General features: G+C 42.4%; 1 protein-coding gene across 2 annotated transcripts in view; it reads right to left on the bottom strand.

Annotated features, from left to right (window-relative positions):
- Window positions 1-224: 224 nt before the first annotated feature.
- LOC139545015 (calcium-binding protein 7-like) overlaps window positions 225-23899 on the bottom strand; it is a 61562-nt gene continuing 37887 nt past the window's right edge. Inside the window, exons 2-5 of one of the 2 annotated variants that reach the window (XM_071352328.1) lie at window positions 14979-15122; window positions 14307-14419; window positions 6802-6952; window positions 225-4383 (exon numbers count right to left, since the gene is read on the bottom strand). In XM_071352328.1, coding sequence (XP_071208429.1) covers window positions 4253-4383; window positions 6802-6952; window positions 14307-14419; window positions 14979-15122 — 539 coding nt within the window. In that variant the 3' untranslated portion in view covers window positions 225-4252. The remainder of the gene's footprint in view (window positions 4384-6801; window positions 6953-14306; window positions 14420-14978; window positions 15123-23899) is intronic. The other variant, XM_071352329.1, reaches the window with a different exon arrangement.

Raw genomic sequence — 23899 nt, 5'->3', positions numbered from 1 at the left:
AGAGAGAAAGAGGGAAAGAACCTAATAAGACCAGCAGAGGGAAGCACAGGGACAAGACATGATGATCAAAGACAAAACATGACATTTATAATGAGTTACAATCTGAAATCATATCAAACAGTATTGTGATACAGTCCATAGAGACAGTCCACAAAGTTGTCAACGTAACGTTGAAACTGGGATTTTAGATTTGATGAATCGAAAGGATTTCACACGTCAATGCATTGCGCCAATATACTTTTATTTATGTGAAATACCATTCCACAGACAGACAGGTACATATGGTGTGATCAATGAACATATGTCACAGCGGGTGGATAATATAACATCGTTTTTGAGACATAAAGTATCAAAGTACAATTAATAGAACTTTAACATTCAGTAAACTATCAACATTTTCAATACAATATGTTTTGTTTCATCTGTAAAAAGAAAATAAATATTTGATTGGTCTTTATATTTTTGTATAGCTTTGCTTTGATAATAAACATGTCTTGGAGTGTTTCATGTCTCAGAGTATAAGGCAAAGTATTAGATCATGGAACAACATTCTCAACACCCTCTGTTTCAAACGGCAAAATGATCTCATTAGAATATGCCAAAAGTAATGATATTTAACCATTGTAGCCAAATGTCACCCAAGCCGACATATTAGTGTCACCCAAGCTGACATATTAGTGTCACCAAAGCTGAAATATTAGTGTCACCCGAGCTGACATATTTGTATCACCCGAGCTGACATATTTGTATCACCCAAGCTGAAATATTAGTGTCACCCAAGCTGACATATTAGTGTCACCCAAGCTGACATATTAATGTCACCCAAGCTGACATATTAGTGTCACCCAAGCCGACATATTAGTGTCACCCAAGCTGACATATTAGTGTCACCCGAGCTGAAATATTAGTGTCACCCGAGCTGACATATTTGTGTCACCCAAGCTGAAATATTAGTATCACCCAAGCTGGCATATTAGTATCACCCTAGCTGACATATTAGTGTCACCCAAACTGAAATATTAGTATCACCCAAGCTGGCATATTAGTATCACCCAAACTGACATATTAGTGTCACCCAAGCTGGCATATTAGTATCACCCGAGCTGACATATTTGTGTCACCCAAGCTGAAATATTAGTATCGCCCAAGCTGGCATATTAGTATCACCCTAGCTGAAATATTAGTATCACCCGAGCTGACATATTAGTGTCACCCAAGCTGACATATTAGTGTCACCCAAGCTGACATATTAGTGTCACCCAAGCTGACATATTAGTGTCACCCAAGCTGACATATTAGTGTCACCCAAGCTGACATATTAGTGTCACCCGAGCTGACATATTTGTGTCACCCAAGCTGAAATATTAGTATCGCCCAAGCTGGCATATTAGTATCACCCTAGCTGAAATATTAGTATCACCCGAGCTGACATATTAGTGTCACCCAAGCTGACATATTAGTGTCACCCAAGCTGACATATTAGTGTCACCCAAGCTGACATATTAGTGTCACCCAAGCTGACATATTAGTGTCACCCAAGCTGACATATTAGTGTCACCCAAGCTGACATATTTGTGTCACCCAATCCGACATATTCGTGTCACCCGAGCTGACATTTTAGTGTCACCCAAGCTGACATATTAGTGTCACCCGAGCTGACATTTTAGTGTCACCCAAGCTGACATATTAGTGTCACCCAAGCTGACATATTAGTGTCACCCAAGCTGACATTTTAGTGTCACCCAAGCTGATACAATATGTACCAACAACAGATGAAGTGGGTTCATATATCAGTTATCTATCATCTACTCCCATCTTTTCTGAAGATGTAAGGAAAATGTATATACAATACTGTAACCATTCAAGACGTATGTACAGTATGTTTTGAAATTGAACACAATCATAATGGCGGTGTATTATCGTTGTGCGCATCTACACCATATTATAAAGTGCAAAATGAAAACAAAGCTATTTGTTTACAGTACGGTGAATTGACAATGTGCAATTGTATTATGTCCTCTGTGACCTTGCTGCAACCTTACTGCAACCTTGCTGCTTTTAACAAAACACTCAGCAAAATGAGATAATTGTTATCTGTCTTGACTGTTTTTAGACAGGACAGTAATCATAATTCCATCACCTGGTTGCTGAATTGTACCACCAAAATATTGGTGTGCTCAATCGTGTAAAACCAAATAGTCCAATACAGTAGGTTTTATTTAACTAGGAAAGTCAGATAAGAACAAATTCTTATTTAAAATGACGGCCTATGAACAGTGGGTTAACTGCCTGGTTTGATCAACCTTTCGATTACTGGCCCAACGCTCTAACCACTAGGCTACCTTCCGTTACATTACAAAAAGTCCTCCGCCTCAAAAACAGATGTCAGTATTTTAGTGAAGGGCATTTATCTTTTAGTTCTTTGTTTTTGCATCTCTCCAGTGCATTGTATTATACTTGCCTATTAGTTTCTTTACAACAAATCTAATAGAAGACATCATGACTATTTTTTGAATTCCAACAACAATACATATTGATGAGCTATTCAAGTTTCCCTTTCATTTGGCAACTACATTAAAAAATTGTGTGCTTTTCCATTGACTTGTTTTACTGTTCTCTCTCCTCCATTCTGAGAGCCATTTACTCCACACAATGGTTGACTTTCATAGCTTTGGTCGAAATGTGTATTATACAGATGTATAGAGATTATCAGTATTCCAAGATGTCACTGGCAATCATGCACAACACTCTAAAGAGCACTGGAACAGCAATGGTGGAAATATTGCCCAGAGTTGGATTAGTGCTTTATTGCAGGGTTTCACAGGCCATTTGATGATCAGTATAGCAAAGTCTGTGTCCCAGAATGAGACATAGGATAGAAACCTGGTTTCAGAAGAGTCTTTAAGATGAAAGTGCTTCCTGGTTCTTTTATCTAGTGTGAATGTCATTACTTTTTAATTTAAAAAAAAACAAGATAGAATATATTGCTATGGTATGTTCAAAGTCGCCATAGCAAGAGTCTTGCATCCCAAGGACAACAAGGAGCTACCAAGGCATGGAAGTGGATTGAAGGTTATTGCTCCTGCTTCAATTCTCCAGAGCAGAGCTTCCTCATGGATGAGCCTAAAGGTCTATATTGAACATGTCTAGCCGGCGATATCACATGTGAGATGTATACTCGTGATATATTGCCTAATATAGCAGTGTATACATTCCATCACATTCATCATATTCCCCGTGTACAGAGCAGACATCTCTGTTATAATGTTATTATGCATATATGTCACATATCAAGCAAATACTGTATGATTTCTCAGTGATATGTTAATACAACACCCATCACGTCTGAGTTGTTGGTTTTTCAATGGCAGTGAGATATGTTAGGATCCTTATGGCAGTGACATATGTTATGATCCTTATGGCAGTGAGATATGTTTGGATCCTTATGGCAGTGACATATGTTATGATCCTTATGGCAGTGAGATATGTTGTGATCGTTATGGCAGTGAGATATCTTATGATCCTTATGGCAGTGAGATATATTGTGATCGTTATGGCTGTGAGATATGTTGTGATCGTTATGGCTGTGAGATATGTTGTGATCGTTATGGGGTGCTCAGTGAAGCTAATAGTCCACAGTATGTCAATAAGAACAGTTGTCCAAAAACTACTTTTACAATATGATCATGTAGTCCACTAAACAGCCCTTTTGATCATGCAGAACTGTGAAATATACATTTATTATGAAATATTAACTTGTTTGTTGTTGTTTGTTTGTTGTTGTTTGATACACAGTACAGATGTAAAACCCATTGTTCATTCCTGCCACTGACCCCTTGACCCGCGACCCTATTAACAAAGTTGGTCACAGTTGGTTCACCATAAGTTAATAATGACACACCTCTGTTTGTTACACAGTCATATGGATATACACTGATAATAACCTCTACAAATGTTTCAAGAGACGACTGGTTAAATCCATGCACTTCATGCACAGATGATGGTCAACCCTCCAGGCCACCATAGTTAAGGGTCTCAATGGGTTCCATTCAGAAAGGATATAAAGGAGCATGTTGGGAAATATGCCCATGAAGTCATTTGGATGAGAGCCATGCCTTTCTGTCAGTTTATTTAGATGGTGGATTAATTGTCTGTTGTTGTTGTTGTTGTTGAGCTGTTTTTTCTCAGTCATTTGTCCAGGTGTCTTACAGCAGTCTCTTTCAGAGGGCCAGGAGGCCATGAACGTCCCCGCCTACTTCATGCCGCTCCGAAGCACCTGATTGGCTGCGATAAGCATGACGCTGATGATGAAAGCGATGGCAAAAGCACATATCAGGCTCTTGCGTACACACGTCTGCTTGACTTGCTGCGTTGGACTAGCTGCTTGACAGGGAAAGGAGACAAGAGGAGAAGGAGGAAAGTGAGAGATTATGAAGAAGGAGAGACATGCACCTGTGAGTCTTTTGAATAAAATCTCTTTTGATGCTCTGCACATATCTGATACCGGAGGCAAGTTACATTGTAATCTCATCTCCAAATGTACAAGTATCTGAACACAATTATTACGGATGAATACTGCTTGGAGATGTGTTTTTACACCAGTGTGTACGATACATAATTACCTAGATTACAGCCTAGAATCAGTTTACAGCTGATTTCAGTTAGCTCCAAACAAGTTAACCAATGCATTGGCACCTGAGAAGCATGATACAGTAGAGTATGTTCAGGAGTTTGGTGTACAGTGCCTTGCAAAAGTTTTCATCAACCTTGGCATTTTTCCTATTTTGTTGCATTACAACCTGTAATTTAAAAATATTTTTATTTGGATTTCATGTAACGGACATACACTAAATAGTCCAAATTGGTGAAAAAAAATTCATAAAAATAAAAAACTATGAAAAAGTGGTGCATGCATATGTATTCACCCCCTTTGCTATGAAGCCCCTAAATAAGATCTGGTGCAACCAATTACCTTCAGAAGTCATATAATTAGTTAAATGAAGTCCACCTGTGTGCCATCTAAGTCTCACATGATCTGTCACATGATCTATGCATATATACACCTGTTCTGAAAGGCCCCAGAGTCTGCAACACCACCAAGCAAGTGGCACCATGAAGACCAAGGAGCTCTCCAAACAGGTCAGGGACAAAGTTGTGGAGAAGTACAGATCAGGGTTGGGTTATAAAAAAATATCAGAAACTTTGAACATCCCACAGAGCACCATTAAATCCATTATTAAAAAATGGAAAGAATATGGCACCACAACAGACCTGCCAAGGGAGGGCCGACCACCAAAACTCACAGACCAGGCAAGGAGGGCATTAATCAGAGAGGCAACAAAGAGACCAAAGATAACCCTGAAGGAGCTGCAAATATGCAAAGCTCCACAGCGGAGATTGGAGTATCTGTCCATAGGACCACTTTAAGCCCTACACTCCACAGAGCTGGGCTTTATGGAAGAGTGGCCAGAAAAAAAAGCCATTGCTTGTAGAAAGAAATAAGCAATCACATTTGATGTTTGCCAAAAGGCATGTGGGAGACTCCCCAAACATATGGAAGAAGGTACTCTGGTCAGATGAGACTAAAATTGAGGTTTTTAGCTATCAAGGAAAACGCTATGTCTGGCGCAAACCCAACACCTCTCATTACCCCGAGAACACCATCCCCATGGTTGTGGCAGCATCATGCTGTGGGGATGTTTTTTTCATCGGCAGGGACTGGGAAACTGGTCAGAATTGAAGGAATCATGGATGGCACTAAATACAGGGAAATTCTTAAGGGAAACCTGTTTGTCTTCCAGAGATTTTAGACTTGGACAGAGGTTCACCTTCCAGCAGTACAATGAACCTAAGCATACTGCTAAAGCAACACTTGAGTGGTTTAAGAGTAAACATTTAAATGTCTTGGAATGACCTAGTCAAAGCCCAGACCTGCATCCAATTGAGAATTTGTGGTATGACTTAACGATTGCTGTACACCAGCGGAACCCATCCAACTTGAAGGAGCTGGAACAGTTTTGCCTTGAAGAATGGGCAAAAATCCCAGTGGCAAGATGTTCCAAGCTTATAGAGACAAACCCCAAGAGACTTGCAGCTGTAATTGCTGCAAAAGGTGTCTCTTCAAAGTATTGCCTTTGGGGGGTGAATAGTTATGTACGCCCAAGTTTTCCGTTTTTTTGTCATATTTCTTGTTGGTTCACAAGAAAAAATATTTTGCATCTTTAAAGCGGTAGGCATGTTGTGTAAATCAAATGATACAAATCCATTTTTCTAGGTTGTAATGGAAACAAAATAGGAAAAAATGCCAAGGGGGGTGAATACTTTCGCAAGCCACTGTATAGGCAATGCAGCCAACAGCTAATCTGTTTATTCAGCTTCTTGATATGCCACACCTGTCAGGTGGATGGATTATCTTGGCAAATGAGAAATGCTCACTAACAGGGATATAAACACATTTGTGAACAACATTTTAGAGAAATAAGCCTTTTGTATGTATGGAACATTTCTGGGATATTTTATCATGCATCATGGGACCAACGCTTTACATGTTGTGTTTATGTTTTTGTTCAGCACAGATGTCTTTCTCAATAAAACTATTATACTGGAAGTGCATCATAGTGTACAATAGGTCTCCACCTGTCCATATTAACCTGAGACACGTTAAAGTCTCTACTGCAAAGTGTGTACTACAAGGTGTAGTACTACAAAGTGTGTACTACAAAGTGTGCACTATACAGTGTGTACTACAAAGTGTGTACTATAACATGTATACTATAAAGTGTGTACTATAAGGTTCCTTACTGTCTATATCCACCTGGCAGGCCCCTGGGTTCGCTATGTGGCTCTCCTCGGTCATGATGATGTTCTCGATATCCTTCATGGTAAGGTGGTCGGAGAATGTATCGTACAGCAGCCTCTTCAGCTCCTCTACCGTCAGCTTCTGCATGTCAGTCTGGACACACACACACACACACACACAGACACATACACGCACGCACACACACACACACACACACACACACACACACACACACACACACCACATGCACACACACAGGAACTGATGTCACTACAATGAGCTACTGTTCTATGGCCGATTTTAGTTTATACAATGTTTTGTATTTGGGGATGGTAAGCTAAGTGATCCTGGAGATTTTAGCCAGAGATAACAACACAACACTGCCCATTGATGCATGTGGCATACTGTATGACTGTCTGGACTTAGGGATTCAATTATTTTGAGCATACAGTACACTGCCATAGACCTCCCCTTCAAAATATGACATTTTCAAGTCAGATGTGGTTTTCAGGCACCTGTGATGTTTCACATTAATCTTTCACATGTGAACAAATCACTTAACAAATGTCACGTGGGAAAAACCTACTTTTTTTTTGGACACGTGTGAAGATTCACATGGATTTCTCATATTACTCAGACATGTGTGGTCTCCCAACATTTCACATCATGAGTTTCGTATGTGTGCTTTTGTAGCAGGCGGGATTAGAGCCCATGGGAGAAGCCAACGTCTTGACCATTAGACCAAGAGGGCCAAAACTAATTTTGAAGTGGCAGGCGAGACTACCTCATCATGTCACCATGAGCAACCATGACCGACTCATGCCCTCTACATTTTCACATGTGTATCTTCATATTTTAATGTACATTTTAACTATGGGTATCAAATGTACTTGAATTTACTGTGATTAATTACGATTAATTGCAAATTTGGAATTTGCTCAAATTGAGCTGTAATTTAAGATTATTTATGCAAAAAGCATTACAAAAATATTTACATCTTGATTTTGTTCAAAGTAATGGTTAGTAAAACTTTCTTTAACCTCAATGTCAACTTGTTTTGACATTGCATAGTTGTTTTTGGCTGTAAATATTATGTATGTTGGATGTTTTCAGTGTATTTTGAAAGCAATAAAAAATGTGTGCACAAGAATTACAGAAAATTAATTTCAGATTAAATCAGTTAATTTTAACATTGTAAACAGTATAAATAAGGGCACCCAGTTTTCTTAGCATGTGAAACTGAAGTTTGATTTACACATGTTATTGTTTTTCAAGTGGAGTTTTTGAACATGTGACACTGCAAATGAGATTTTTACATGTGATTGTTTTTACATGTGATTGTTTTTACAAGATGGCGTAGCAGTAGGACGTGTCTTTGTCTTGTCTTGTCCCGTGTAAATAGTCTTCGTATTTTTCGTATACATTTCGTATATATTTTAATTTCACTTTCCATCTAGGAACTGAATATACATTCCTACATTCCGCCTCACCCAATGTGGTACGGACCTGCTATTTTTTATACTTTAGAACCGTAACCCCAATCAGAAGCTAGCCAGATAACTAGCTACTAGCTAGTAGTCAGTTAGCCACTGCTGCGGTCTTCACCCTCAACTCGGACACTGCCAGCTTCAATACCGGGCCAATACCTGCCAGTCTGCAAGCGCGATATCAACCCAGAGCATATAGGACTGCTTTTTCTCTACCACATCACCGGATTCCTGACGCAAGCTCTGGACAATTACACCGTATCATCACAGCTAGCTAGCTGCAACCGAGTGGCTACTACTGGCTAACACCTCTGTCCCGAAGCAAGCACCAGTTAGCCTTGAGATAGCCTCGAGCTAGGCCCATCTGCCGGCTAGCCGAAGAGGTCTACCAGCGAATTCTTGGGCTACAATACCTCTTTTGCCAATTGGACTGGACCTTTTTTTTTTTGCCGACACAGAGCCCTGCCAATCCATCACAACTGGTCTAAATCAGCTACAAGCTAATTTAGCCATTTTTTTGCCGCTGCTAGTAGCTTTTACCTTCTGCACAGACACCAGCCCTGTTATTAGCCTGGATATTACTCACCAATTAACCAGCATCGGACTGTCTCTCGACAACAACGCCGGATTCCTGCCGTAATCCCTGAGCCACTACTTCTGATCCTCACAGCTAGCTTGCAGCTAGCGCAGCTAGCGCCACTGCCACGAAGCTAGCACCAGTTAGCAAACACAATTCTACAATTCACAACCTCTCTTTCGCCATCCGGCTTGGATTCTCTGTCGACACGACCACGTCTGAGCAGACCCCCTCCGTCTGAGCAGACCACCCCCCGGGCTACTAACTTTAAACGCCGCGTGCTAGCTTAGTGGAGGCCTCCCTGCTCCATCTACGGCTGCCCCCTGGACACTATGATCACTTGGCTACATAGCTGATGCATGCTTGACTGTCCATTAATTCACGGTACTCCATTCTGTTTATTTGCGTTTTATCTGTCGGCTCTGTGCTTTAACTCAGGATCTGTGTGTAGTTAATCCGACCCTCTCTGCCGAGTCGTCGCCATTTTTACCTGTTGTTGCTGTGTTAGACTAGCACCCTGTTATTGCTGCTGTTATCTTACCTGTTGTTTTAGCTAGCTCTCCCAATCAAGACCTGCAATCACTTTATGCCTTATTGTATGTCTCTCTCATATATCAATATGCCTTGCATACTGTTGTTCAGGCTAGTTATCATTATCATTGTTTTGGTTTGCAATGGACCCTGTAGTTCCACTCTCCGTACCTCTGTTACCTCCTTTGTCCCACCCCCCACACATGCGGTGACCTCACCCATTGAGACCAGCATGTCCAGAGATACAACCTCTCTTATCATCACCCAGTGCCTGGGCTTGCCTCCGCTGTACCCGCGCCCCTCCATACCCCTGTCTGCACATTATGCCCAGAATCTATTCTACCACGCCCATAAATCTGCTCCTTTTATTCTTTGTCCCCAACGCTCTAGGCGACCAGTTTTGATAGCCTTTAGCCGCACCCTCATCCTACTACTCCTCTGTTCCTCGGGTGATGTGGAGGTAAACCCAGGCCCTGCATGTCCCCAGTCACCCTCATTTGTTGACTTCTGTGATCGAAAAAGCCTTGGCCTCATGCATGTCAACATCAGAAGCCTCCTCCCTAAGTTTGCCTTACTCACCGCTTTAGCACACTCTGCCAACCCTGATGTCCTTGCCGTGTCCGAATCCTGGCTTAGGAAGGCCACCAAAAATTCTGAGATTTCCATACCCAACTATAACACTTTCCGTCAAGATAGAACTGCCAAAGGGGGAGGAGTTGCAATCTACTGCAGAGATAGCCTGCAAAGTTCTGTCATACTTTCCAGGTCTATGCCCAAACAGTTCGAACTTCTAATTTTAAAAATTAATCTCTCCAGAAATAAGTCTCTCACTGTTGCCGCCTGCTACCGACCCCCCTCAGCTCCCAGCTGTGCCCTGGACACCATCTGTGAATTGATCGCTCCCCATCTAGCTTCAGAGTTTGTTCTGTTAGGTGACCTAAACTGGGATATGCTTAACACCCCGGCAGTCCTACATTCCAAGCTTGATGCCCTCAATCTCACACAAATCATCAAGGAACCCACCAGGTACAACCCTAAATCCGTAAACATGGGCACCCTAATAGACATTATCCTGACCAACCTGCCCTCCAAATACACCTCTGCTGTCTTCAATCAAGATCTCAGCGATCACTGCCTCATTGCCTGTATCCGCCACGGGTCCGCGGTCAAACGACCACCCCTCATCACTGTCAAACGCTCCCTAAACCACTTCTGCGAGCAGGCCTTTCTAATCGACCTGGCCCGGGTACCCTGGAAGGATATTGACCTCATCCCGTCAGTTGAGGATGCCTGGTCATTCTTTAAATGTTACTTCCTCACCATATTAGACAAGCATGCTCCGTTCAAAAAATGCAGAACCAAGAACAGATATAGCCCTTGGTTCACTCCAGACCTGACTGCCCTCGACCAGCACAAAAACATCCTGTGGCGAACTGCAATAGCATCGAAGAGCCCCCGCGATATGCAACTGTTCAGGGAAGTCAGGAACCAATACACGCAGTCAGTCAGGAAAGCAAAGGCCAGCTTTTTCAAGCAGAAATTTGCATCCTGTAGCTCTAACTCCAAAAAGTTCTGGGATACTGTAAAGTCCATGGAGAACAAGAGCACCTCCTCCCAGCTGCCCACTGCACTGAGGCTAGGTAACACGGTCACCACCGATAAATCCGTGATAATCGAAGACTTCAACAAGCATTTCTCAATGGCTGGCCATGCCTTCCTCCTGGCGACTCCAACCTTGGCCAACAGCCCCGCCCCCCCCGCTGCTACTCGCCCAAGCCTCCCCAGCTTCTCCTTTACCCAAATCCAGATAGCAGATGTTCTGAAAGAGCTGAAAAACCTGGACCCATACAAATCAGCTGGGCTTGACAATCTGGACCCCCTATTTCTGAAACTGTCCGCCGCCATTGTCGCACCCCCTATCACCACCTCTCCTTCGTATCATCTGAGATCCCCAAGGATTGGAAAGCTGCCGCGGTCATCCCCCTCTTCAAAGGGGGAGACACCCTGGACCCAAACTGTTACAGACCTATATCCATCCTGCCCTGCCTATCTAAGGTCTTCGAAAGCCAAGTCAACAAACAGATCACTGACCATCTCGAATCCCACCGTACCTTCTCCGCTGTGCAATCCGGTTTCCGAGCCGGTCACGGGTGCACCTCAGCCACGCTCAAGGTACTAAACGATATCATAACCGCCATCGATAAAAGACATTACTGTGCAGCCGTCTTCATCGACCTGGCCAAGGCTTTCGACTCTGTCAATCACCATATTCTTATCGGCAGACTCAGTAGCCTCGGTTTTTCTAACGACTGCCTTGCCTGGTTCACCAACTACTTTGCAGACAGAGTTCAGTGTGTCAAATCGGAGGGCATGTTGTCCGGTCCTCTGGCAGTCTCTATGGGGGTACCACAGGGTTCAATTCTCGGGCCGACTCTTTTCTCTGTATACATCAATGATGTTGCTCTTGCTGCGGGCGATTCCCTGATCCACCTCTACGCAGACGACACCATTCTATATACTTCCGGCCCTTCCTTGGACACTGTGCTATCTAACCTCCAAACGAGCTTCAATGCCATACAACACTCCTTCCGTGGCCTCCAACTGCTCTTAAACGCTAGTAAAACCAAATGCATGCTTTTCAACCGTTCGCTGCCTGCACCCGCACGCCCGACTAGCATCACCACCCTGGACGGTTCCGACCTAGAATATGTGGACATCTATAAGTACCTAGGTGTCTGGCTAGACTGCAAACTCTCCTTCCAGACTCATATCAAACATCTCCAATCCAAAATCAAATCAAGAATCGGCTTTCTATTCCGCAACAAAGCCTCCTTCACTCACGCCGCCAAACTTACCCTAGTAAAACTGACTATCCTACCGATCCTCGACTTCGGCGATGTCATCTACAAAATAGCTTCCAATACTCTACTCAGCAAACTGGATGCAGTTTATCACAGTGCCATTCGTTTTGTTACTAAAGCACCTTATACGACCCACCACTGCGACCTGTATGCCCTAGTCGGCTGGCCCTCGCTACATGTTCGTCGTCAGACCCACTGGCTCCAGGTCATCTACAAGGCTATGCTAGGTAAAGTGCCGCCTTATCTCAGTTCACTGGTCACGATGGCTACACCCACCCGCAACACGCGCTCCAGCAGGTGTATCTCACTGATCATCCCTAAAGCCAAAACCTCATTTGGACGCCTTTCCTTCCAGTTCTCTGCTGCCTGCGACTGGAACGAATTGCAAAAATCTCTGAAGTTGGAGACTTTTATCTCCCTCAACAACTTTAAAAATCTGCTATCCGAGCAGCTAACCGATCGCTGCAGCTGTACATAGTCCATCTGTAAACTACCCACCCAATTTACCTACCTCACCCCCCCATACTGCTTTTATTTATTTACTTTTCTGCTCTTTTGCACACCAGTATCTCTTCTTGCACATGATCATCTGATGATTTATCACTCCAGTGTTAATCTGCTAAATTATAATTATTCGATTTATTGCCTACCTCATGCCTTTTGCACACATTGTATATAGATTCTCTTTTTTTTCTACCATGTTATTGACTTGTTTATTGTTTACTCCATGTGTAACTCTGTGTTGTCTGTTCACACTGCTATGCTTTATCTTGGCCAGGTCGCAGTTGCAAATGAGAACTTGTTCTCAACTAGCCTACCTGGTTAAATAAAGGTGAAATAAAATAAAAACATGTGATTGTTTTTACATGTCAATATGCGATTTTCACATAAGAACGTTTCTCACGTGAATCTGCATAACCGATTTTAATAAGGCCAAGCACACATTTCACATGTGCAACTGCAATTTACGTTAGGTGAAGACATGTTTTTGTTATCACATGTGAAAAGTTGGTGTTAACATGTGAATAAAAAATGTAATACACGTGAAAATATGGTGTCAAGTGAAATTTTAGCTCAGCATGTGAAAACAGCTATTTCACATGTGAAAATGTAAATTTTATATGTAGTTTTTTTTAGGGCGGGAGGGGCACACACAATAAGATATGAGTTTGTTCTAGAATCTGGATTGTATACAAAGACACTGCATAGATATTGCAAACACATGTCTGACTCTGAATCAGTCTCTAAATACTTGTTAACTCCTACTACTGTCAATATGGAGGGTAATTATCTGAGAAACTGTCACACAGTAAAAACCTGATTTAATCTAAATTGATTTTACTTCATTCGATCGTAAGACTAGTGTATAAAATGGGTTGGGGTGGTTGTTGAAAGTCAGGAAGGAAGGACACAGTTTTGACAGAAGAACATTACTAAAAATACTAAGTACTAAGTAAATACTAAGGTTGCATTCCAAACACATAAAAGTCACACATTCTCCGCTCAGCCCTCAAATTAAGTGGACACTTCTGATGACGTATCATGATGTCTGACGAGTTGACACTCGCAGGGCAAGGGGTGAGGGAAGAATGAATGGATTTTAAATGGACTGCTCTTGCCCGGAAATGTGCCACTCGTTCGTCCCACAGTTGTGTTTTCAGTTATCAGTTACAGTCAGTTACAGTCAATTATGACTGGCTAGAAGACAACACCTCCGCAGACATCAAATGCTAGCCATCCGACTATATCAGGTAAATCAAAAATTACAATGTATAAGTGTGATGTCGGGGGAAAGTTGTATGCGCAAGCTAACGTTTCCAAAAGCTAACCAAACAAAAGCATCATTACTCACCAGGGGTCACTGCCTTATCAACCCTCCACTGAATCTGGGAATTACATTTGTTCTCCTTTCAAGTCACAAAGTCTCCATGCGATGGATAAATGGTGCAATAGATGACAGTTACAGTATAGCATAACATCCTAATCACCCAGAAGCTTTTGTAGCTTGTCAGTTGTAATAAGCAGGAAGGAAGCGGTTTATGATTACTTACCTTCCAGAACACAGAGTCAAAGTCTGTTCCGTGGAACTTGTCTGGCATTCCGGCTGCTGTCAGCTTGGGTCCGAGGAGAGTGACAAACTCTTCGAAATCCACCTGACCATCACCTGTTGATGACAGGAATTTTGATGACACCTGGTATGCTAGTGTGTGTGTGTGTGTGTGTGTGTGTGTGTGTGTGTGTGTGTGTGTGTGTGTGTGTGTGTGTGTGTGTGTGTGTGTGTGTGTGTGTGTGTGTGTGTGTGTGTGTGTGTGTGTGTGTGTGTGTGTGTGTGTGTGTGTGTGTGTGTGTGTGTGTGTGTGTGGGTGTGTTCGGGTTGGTGGGTGTGAGCGCCCGTCTGTGTCATAAATGCGTGAATGTGTGCATGTCTGTGTGCATGCCTGTTTGTGTGTCCATGTACGTGGGTACATCAGTGTCAGTGTACGTGCATGTGTGTGTGTGTGTGTGTGTGTGTGTGTGTGTGTGTGTGTGTGTGTGTGTGTGTGTGTGTGTGTGTGTGTGTGTGTGTGTGTGTGTGTGTGTGTGTGTGTGTGTGTGTCTGTCTGTCTGTCTGTCTGTCTGTCTGTCTGTCTGTCTGTGTCTGTCTGTCTGTCTGTCTGTGTGTGCGTGTGCGTGTGCGTGCGCGTATGCGTGTGTCTTTGTGTGTGTGCATGTGTCTATCTCACCGTCCATGTCCAGTCTCTGTATGATGACCTCCAGCTCCACCTCATTGGGCATGTACCCCAGAGACCTCATGGCCATGCCCAGCTCTTGCTTCGAGATGAAGCCATTCCCATCACGGTCAAATACCTTGAACGCCTCACGGATCTCTGTGAAGAAGACAACACAGAGAAGTGTTATAGAATCAGCCTACCTGTGTCGTGTGCCTAAGCACTAAATAACTTCAATTTCAAAAATAAGGTTTTAAATATGCTACACAAGTGACTGGTCAATCTCTACCAACAAATGTAGCGGATGCGCTAAAGACGATGAAAAAAACAGAACATTTAAATGAATTATAGTTTTTTTCTCCAATAGCGATCATAGTTCTCCAAGGGATAAAGTGATGTGAGGTGAACAAATGGCGCATTCACTTTCACAGTGTATAGATTGGATCTTAAAACCTCTCTTGGGTACGTGAGACATTAGCGTCCCACCTCTTCAACAGCCAGTGAAACTACTGGGCGCCAAATTCAAATACAGAAATACTCATTATAAAAATTCTGAAAACAAAACATATTTTACATAGTTTTAAAGATTAACTTCTTGTGAATCCAACCACGGTGTCAGATTTAAAAAATGCTTTACGGGCGAAAGCATACCTTATTTGAGAATTATTATTTGATTATTTGAGAACATAGCCCACTAGACAAATCATTACAAACAGTAACCAGCCAAGTAGAACAGTTACACAAGTCAGAAATAGAGATAAAATTAATCCCTTACCTTTGATGATCTTCATATGGTTGCACTCAGCAGACATTCATTTACTCAATAAATGTTCCTTTTGTTTGATAAAGTCTCTTTATATCCTAAAACCTCCGTTTTGTTTGCGCGTTTTCTTCAGTAATCCACAGGCTCAAATGCAGTCAAAACAGGAAGACAAAAAAATCCAAATTGTATCCGTAAAGTTCATAGAAACATGTTTATATTCAATCCTCAGGTTGTTTTTAGCCTAAATAATCAATAATATTTCAACCGGACAATTACATTGTCAATTTAAAAGGTTAACAAGAAACGCACTCTCTCCGTCTCGCGCATGAAAAAGCTCTGTGACACTTTAGGGTCCACTCATTCAGACTGCTCTTACTTCCTCATTTTTCAGAATACAAGCCTGAAACAATTTCTAAAGACTGTTGACATCTAGTGGAAGGCATAGAAACTGCTATTTGAGTCCTAAGTCAATGGATACTGTAATGGGATTGAATAGAAAACTACAAAACCAAAACAATAACTACTTTCTGAATGGATTTTTCTCAGGTTTTCGCCTACCAAATCAGTTCTGTTATACTCACAGACACTATTTTAACAGTTTTGGAAACTTTCGAGTGTTTTCTATCAAAATCTACCAGTTATATGCATATCATATCTTCTGGGCCCGAGAAGCAGGCAGTTTAATTTGGGCATGCATTTCAACCAAAATTCCGAATGCTGCCCCCTACCCTAGAGAAGTTTTAAGAGAGCCACTGTGGCCATTTTGACAGACCAAAATGCATTCGTTAAAAAATGAACTGGGTTACTGTATGTAAAAGGTCACTTCAGGACAAAAATGTATGACAGAAACCTAAGAAGAGGAAATGTTGGCTTTTCCAATAGTTATTTAAATTTAAACTAATCTAAAGCATACCAGAGATCTGTATAATGAAGAGATATTCATGTCTCCGCCCTAACAATGGGAGTCGTTGTCCCAAAGGCAGCAAGGCAGGCGAAAAGCTTAGGTTTGCATACTAAGCCCATAGAAACGGATTGGGCTTATTCTGGACAGATTTTGGCAAGAGTGAGCCCTCTCATTTTGCCTCTTCCTATCTGAGCATACTGACCAGGTCCGTCCTTAAAATACTTCCCCCACAGCTCAAAAGCCCCTTTCCTTACGAGTGACCAAATCCCATCATTCATATGCGTTGTAGACCGTCGGCCAGTCAATTACTGATTGTAAAAGATCTAGCATACAGGAAACTGGTTCAGGTGATGATGAACAATCTTCCCTACATACACTTGATGATGGGTAGATCTGGGATGAATCTGCTCCGGTATCTACTGTGATTGCTTTTGCAGTAGCCAAGAATCACAAAACACATTGTTAACATAATTATGTACGGTATTAGATGTGTTAAGTCAGTGTAAGCCTTATGGAAATGAAATGTAGCTCTGTGAGATTACATTCTAGATAACATTTGCAGGTGGAAAATAGGCGACTGCAAACATGTCTATGTAAAAAAAAAAAGATATGGACCCCCATTTGAATTTGAATGACATTGAATGAATCTATAATTTAATACATAAGGGACAATTGTATATATTCATTCAAGTGATTAGAGAAAGCAGGAATGAGTAGATGTACCTATCACTAAGTATAATGAATTATCATAATAAAATGTACTTCATTCACTCTGTAGCTTATTGTTAGTGACATGCGGTGTAGTAAATAACATTTGCTGTTGCATTGATGTAGTGGGGTGTCAGAATAGGGATATGTGGGCATGTTTGTGGCCAAAATAAACCCCTGACTTATTTTGACAAATATTTTGGGCAAGAAAGAAAACCAAAATGTGAGACGGATGAATGAAGACAGAATGTGTTGTGTATACATGAGGTGATGCCAATGCTTTAGGAAATAGTTTAGTATTATTTTCAAGGCGCAGAACGGAATGGATGCCCATCTGCTTCAGGGACAGGGGCACTTGACTATCATGGATTACAATGTGACACACAATTTACAAGGTGGAGCAGAATGACATTTCCCCAACTCATGGCCACCCCAGCTGCTTCCGATCCTATTAACAACACCTCCAAATCCACCTGAGGTCCCTCACTCCATCTTTTTCTGGTGTTTGCTGTATAAACAGCTCTTCAGCTGAGCAGAGCCCTATTCCACTGAAAAGCTCAAATGCCTCTCAGGAGGGGCGAGACTCTTAGAGAAGGTGCCAGCACCATTTTAGAAGGTCTATATCTCTTACAATGGGCTATGAACTATAAGAGAGTTACATCATAACAACTAATGACAATATACACGTAGTGGCCAGTTTATTAGGTACATCCACCTTTGCCTCCAGAACAGCCTGAAATCTTTGGGACATGGAAAAGTTGATCAATTGGTATCAAAACAAAGTTTATTTGTCACGTGCGCCAAATACAACAGGTGTAGACCTTACAGTGAAATGCTTACTTACCAATAACAGTAGCGAGGCTATATACAGGCACCGGTTAGTCAGGCTGATTGAGGTAGTATGTACATGAAGGTATGGTTAAAGTGACTATGCATATACGATAAAGAGAGAGTAGCAGTAGCGTAAAAGAGGGGTTGGCGGGTGTTGGGTGGAGGGACACAATGCAGATAGTCTGGGTAGCCAATGTGCGGGGGCACCGGTTGGTCGGGCTAATTGAGGTAGTATGTACATGAATGTTTAGTTAAAGTGACTATGCGTATATGATAAACAGAGAGTAGCAGCAGCGTAAAAGAGGGGTCGGGATGGCACACAATGAAAATAGTCCGGGTAGCCATTTGATTACCTGTTCAGGAGTCTTATGGCTTGTGGGGTAAAAACTGTTGAGAAGCCTTTTGGTCCGAGACTTTGCACTCCAGTACCGCTTGCCATGGTAGAGAGAACAGTCTATGACTGGGGTGGCTGTGGTCTTTGACAATTTTTAGGGCCTTCCTCTGACACTGCCTGGTGTAGAGGTCCTGGATGGCAGGCAGCTTAGCCTCAGTGATGTTCTGGGCCGTACGCACTACCCTCTATAGTGCCTTGCGGTCAGAGGCCGAGCAGTTGCCGCACCAGGCAGTGATGCAACCAGTCAGGATGCTCTCGATGTTGCAGCTGTAGAACCTTTTGAGAATCTGAATCTTTTTAGTTTCCTGAGGGGGAATAGGCTTTGTCGTGCCCTCTTCACGGCTATCTTAGTGTGTTTGGACCATTCTAGTTTGTTGGTGATGTGGACACCAAGGAACTTGAAGCCCTCAACCTGCTCCACTACAGCCCCGTCGTTGAGAATAGGGGCATGCTCGGTCCACCTTTTCCTGTAGTTCACAATCATCTCCTTAGTATTGATTACGTTGAGGGATAGGTTGTTATTCTGGCACCAACCGGCCAGGTCTCTGACCTCCTCCCTATAGGCTGTCTCGTCGTTGTCGGTGATCAGGCCTACCACTATGGTGTCATCAGCAAATGATGGTGTTGGAGTACAGGAGGGGACTGAGCACGCACCCCTGAGGGGCTCCAGTTTTGAGGATCAGTGTGGCAGATGTGTTGCTACCTACCCTAACCTCACCTACCCTCACCAAGTCCAGTATCCAGTTGCAGACGGAGGTGTTTAGTCCCAGGATCCTTAGCTTAGTGATGAGCTTTGAGGGCGCTATGGTATTGAACGCTGAGCTGTAGTCAATGAATAACATTCTCACATAGGTGTTCCTTTTGTCCAGGTGGGAAAGGGCAGTGTGGAGTGCAATAGAGATTGCATCATCTGTGGATCTGATTGGGCGGTATGCGAATTGGAGTGGGTCTAGGGTTTCTGGGATAATGGTGTTGATGTGACCCATTACCAGCCTTTCAAAGCACTTTATGGCTACGGACGTGAGTGCTATGGGTCTGTAGACATTTTGGCAGGTTGCCTTAGTGTTCCTGGGCACAGGGACTATGGTGGTCTGCTTGAAACATGTTGGTATTACAGACTCAATCAGGGACATGTTGAAAATGTCAGTGAAGACACCTGCCAGTTGGTCAGCACATGCCGGCAGCACATGTCCTTGTAATCCGTCTGGCCCCGCAGCCTTGTGAATGTTGACCTGTTTAAAGGTCTTACTCATGTCGGCTACGGAGAGCGTGATCACACAGTCGTCCAGAACAACTGATGCTCTCATGCATGCCTCAGTTTTGCTTGCCTCGAAGCGAGCATAGAAGTGATTTAGCTCGTCTGATAGGCTCATGTCACTGGGCAGCTCTGTGCTGTGCTTCCTTTTGTAGTCAAGGGGCCTAACATGTTCCCCACATTATTACACCACTGCCACCAGCCTGTACCATTGACACCAGGCAGGATGGGGCCATGGACTCATCCTGCTTACGCCAAATCCTGACTCTGCCATCAGCATGGCACAACAGGAACTGGGATTCGTCAGACCAGGCAATGTTTTTCCTCTCCGTAATTGCCCAGTGTTGGTGATCGGGTGCCCACTGGAGCTGCTTTTTCTTGTTTTTAGCTGATAGGAGTGGAACCCGCTGTGGTCGTCTGCTGCAATAGCCAATACGTGACAAGGACCGACAAGTTGTGTGTTCAGAGATGTCGTTCTGCACAGCAGTGTCATACTGTACCAATATTTGCCTGTTTGTGGACCGTCTGTTAGCTTGAACGATTCTTTCCATTCTCCTTCAACTTGTCATCAACTAACTGTTCTCTCCCACAGGGATGCCCCTTACTGGATGTTTTTTGGTTATAGCACCATTCGGGTGGTGGGTAACCCAGTGGTTAGAGCATTGGGCCAGTTATCGAAAGGTTCCTAGATCGAATCCCCAAGCTGACAAGGTAAAAAAAAAACATTCTTCCCCCAAGGCAGTAAACCTACTGTGCTGTGGATTGATTAAGGCAACTCCCCCCCCCCCCCCCCCCCCCCATACACCTCTCTGATTCAGAGGGTTGGGTTAAATGTAAAAGACACATTTTAGTTGAAGGCATTCAGTTGTACAAATGACTAGGTATCCCCCTTTCCTTCTCAATAACCTCTAGACACTGTCGTGTGTGAAAAGCCCTGGAGGCCAACTGTTTCTGCAAAACTGAAAAACCTGGTATTGACAAACATACCACCCTCAAAATCGCTTAGGTCACTCATTTTGTACATTCTAATGTTCAATCAAACAGTAACTGAATGCCTTGATGCCTATCGGCCTGCTTTATATAGCAAGCCACGGCCACGTGTCTCTGTCTGTAAGGGCAAACCATTTTCATAAACTGGGTACCTAACAAACTGGACATTGACTGTATATTTGCCACCATTGCCAATACTTGTCAGCACAAGACATCTATTAACATTAATCAAATAAATCAAAACAAACTCCTAACTCCTAGTTCTCCAGCCAACTTCTGCTAAAATTACAGGCATATCCAAAACCAGAATCAGTGCAAAGGGGTCTTGGAAGCAATCTCTTCCATGAGGGCGAACTTTTCCAACAAACTCGAAAGTGTTGTAACAGGAATTAGTGAGGTTAAACTTTACCTTAACTACACGCGCTTTGACAAAGCAGAGGAACGCATTAGCATGGTGGAAGTTACTGTAGTCACTGTCAAAACAACGACCGAAAAGTTGGAAAAACAGGTGGCCGACATTACTTCAAAACTAAGCTCGCTCGAGATCCACCACAGGAGGTAAAATTTGAAACTGGTTGATCTACCCGAAAAGTGAAAAATGTTGATGCAGTTGCATCACTTGAGAAATGGCTGCCCAGGCATTGGGACCGGACATCTTTTCGGACCCCCTGTGCGTTGAAAGAGCCCATTGGCTTCCAGCTCCTAAAGGCCCAAGTCCTTATCATGAAGTTTCTCAACTTTCAAGACAAAGTCTGACTGTTGTGGAAAGCCAGAGCCAAGGGTAAGGTGATGTACGGGGACCAAGAGATCATGTTCTTCTCTGACATATCAGCGGACCAGCACCAAAAAATAAAAGGCTACGACTGGGTTAAACGCCAGCTCAGGTCCATCCCTCAACATTGCCTATGGAATAGCTTTCCCAACTAAACTACGTCTGACGTACAATGGACGGTCACACGAGTTTGAATCTCCCTCTCAAGCCTTGGCATTCATCTGTGATGTATAACGTGATTCTTCTTTCTAGTCGTGTTTGCTGCTGTGAAGTTTATTACCGCTGTGAAGTTTATCACCACCCTGGACTTCGGAGAATTAAACCACCATGGATTATGTGACTGGTTACAAGCTAGCAAACTAACGTTAGCCAATTTGTTGGCAGCTAGCTAGCATAACATTTAATCGAATAATAACTCCTCTGAATAACAGTGTCTTGACAAGTGAACACATTTTCTATGCCAGATAAAATCGTGCCTCATTAGCTCATTGTTATGGATGTTTCCAAATAAATATCACTAGAAAACAGCTTAAACAAATGCAAATACAGCTACTTTGCTGTTATTCTGGCTGCACTTGTTGGCGGGACTGTAAGTTACCCGTAGTTGGCTAGGTAGCAACCAACAGATAAGAACATTGCCAGCCAGCACGGCGATGGAACATTTAGAACGAACAACTGGGTTGCGTCCATAGATAAAGAACAAAAATACTGAACGATTGGGTCACGTCTCTGGCAACCGAACCGATAGACCAGCCGGCTTGGGTAGCAACCCTACATTTGTGTCGGGACTATATATTGTGGAAGGATGAAGTAGCATGAATAAATGTATCAAAATAAAGTTTTTATTCAAATATGTCAATCATTACTTGAACATGTTGGTAACCTGTTGTATAAAAGTGATAATGCCTTCAAAGCCAGTGTTTGGGCCTAACAACACACATGCCAATATATCTTCCAAGCATCGGCTTCTCGGACATTAGCACTTAAGCATGTCGCATAGCATGTTGCTAGGTATGCCTTTTGTTTGGTTCGTGAGGTAAAATAGTCGAGAGAAGGCAGGAGACACTTTGTTTTGTTTAGCGCCACTTAGATTAGACTGCTCCCTTTACTGGATCAGTTGTCAACCAGGCTACACTTTACGATTAGGAGGATGTGGGAGGGGAAGCTTTGAGTGTCTCGGTTAGGGAGCCAGGGGAATGGGGTTCAGTGTTTTACTGTTAGGAAAGTTTTAGGTTTTTTGTTTCAACAGATCTTTACATATTTTTCTCACTACAAAATACTCATGCAGTGCTTGTGGTTACTAAACATATTTTAGAAATGTGTTTATACTCTAGCTTATTCCATGTTCATATCTTTAGTTATATGACTTCAAATGCAAAACTGAAATTTACTTTGTGGAATGTCCGTGGAGTTGATAAACTATCCAAGCTTAAACAGGTTATTACTAATCTATTGTGTTCCTACAAGAAACTCACTTTTTGAAGGATGAGCTAATTAAAATATACAGGAGATTGCAAGCACAAGTGATGGCATCCTGTTTCTCCTCTCATTCTCATGGTATTATGGTTTTAATTAAAAAATCTGTTCCATTTCAAATGGAAAATATTATAACTGATACAGCTGGGTAGATACATTTTGATACAGGAAACTCTTTTGAATGAACGTATTAATCTGGTTAATGTATATGTTCCTAATGATAATAATCTCAAATTATTTGAGAATTTCTTTCTATTCATAGTATAGCCTCCCTTCCTGGTAAAGTCCTAATGGCAGGGGATTTTAATTGCACTCTTGATCCTCATCTAGATCACGCCACTTGCAGAGTAGAAAGAAATTACAGCATTTCATTAAGAATACAGAACAAGGTTTTACATATCTTGGTATTAAAATCACATCAGAAATTAGCTCCTTGAGTTCAACAAATGATGAACCCATGGTAACGAGTGTAACAAAATCCATCAACAGATGGACATCATTACAGCCAAATCTATTATTGTTAGAATAAATATAATTAACATGAATATTCTGACTCAATATCTTTATCTATTTCAATCAATTCCTCTGGCTCCACCACGTTAATTTTTTCCAAAGATCAGAAAGATACTAACATTTTATCTGGAGCAACAGAAAACCAAGGCTTAGACTTTCTCTTATTTATTTGCCCTAAGACAGAGGGGGGTTAAAACTTCCAAACCTACAGTGGCATTACTGGTCTCCACAACTGAGGGCTGCAATGTTTTGGTTTTCCAAGGAACCATACTTACCCTGGCTGCAGACTGAAATCTTATCCACGAAAGACTTAACTTTGGATGGATATTT

This window comes from Salvelinus alpinus, chromosome 19 (assembly GCF_045679555.1).
Source record: "Salvelinus alpinus chromosome 19, SLU_Salpinus.1, whole genome shotgun sequence".
Classification (NCBI taxonomy): domain Eukaryota; kingdom Metazoa; phylum Chordata; class Actinopteri; order Salmoniformes; family Salmonidae; genus Salvelinus; species Salvelinus alpinus.
This window is presented reverse-complemented; position numbering and strand designations above follow the sequence as displayed.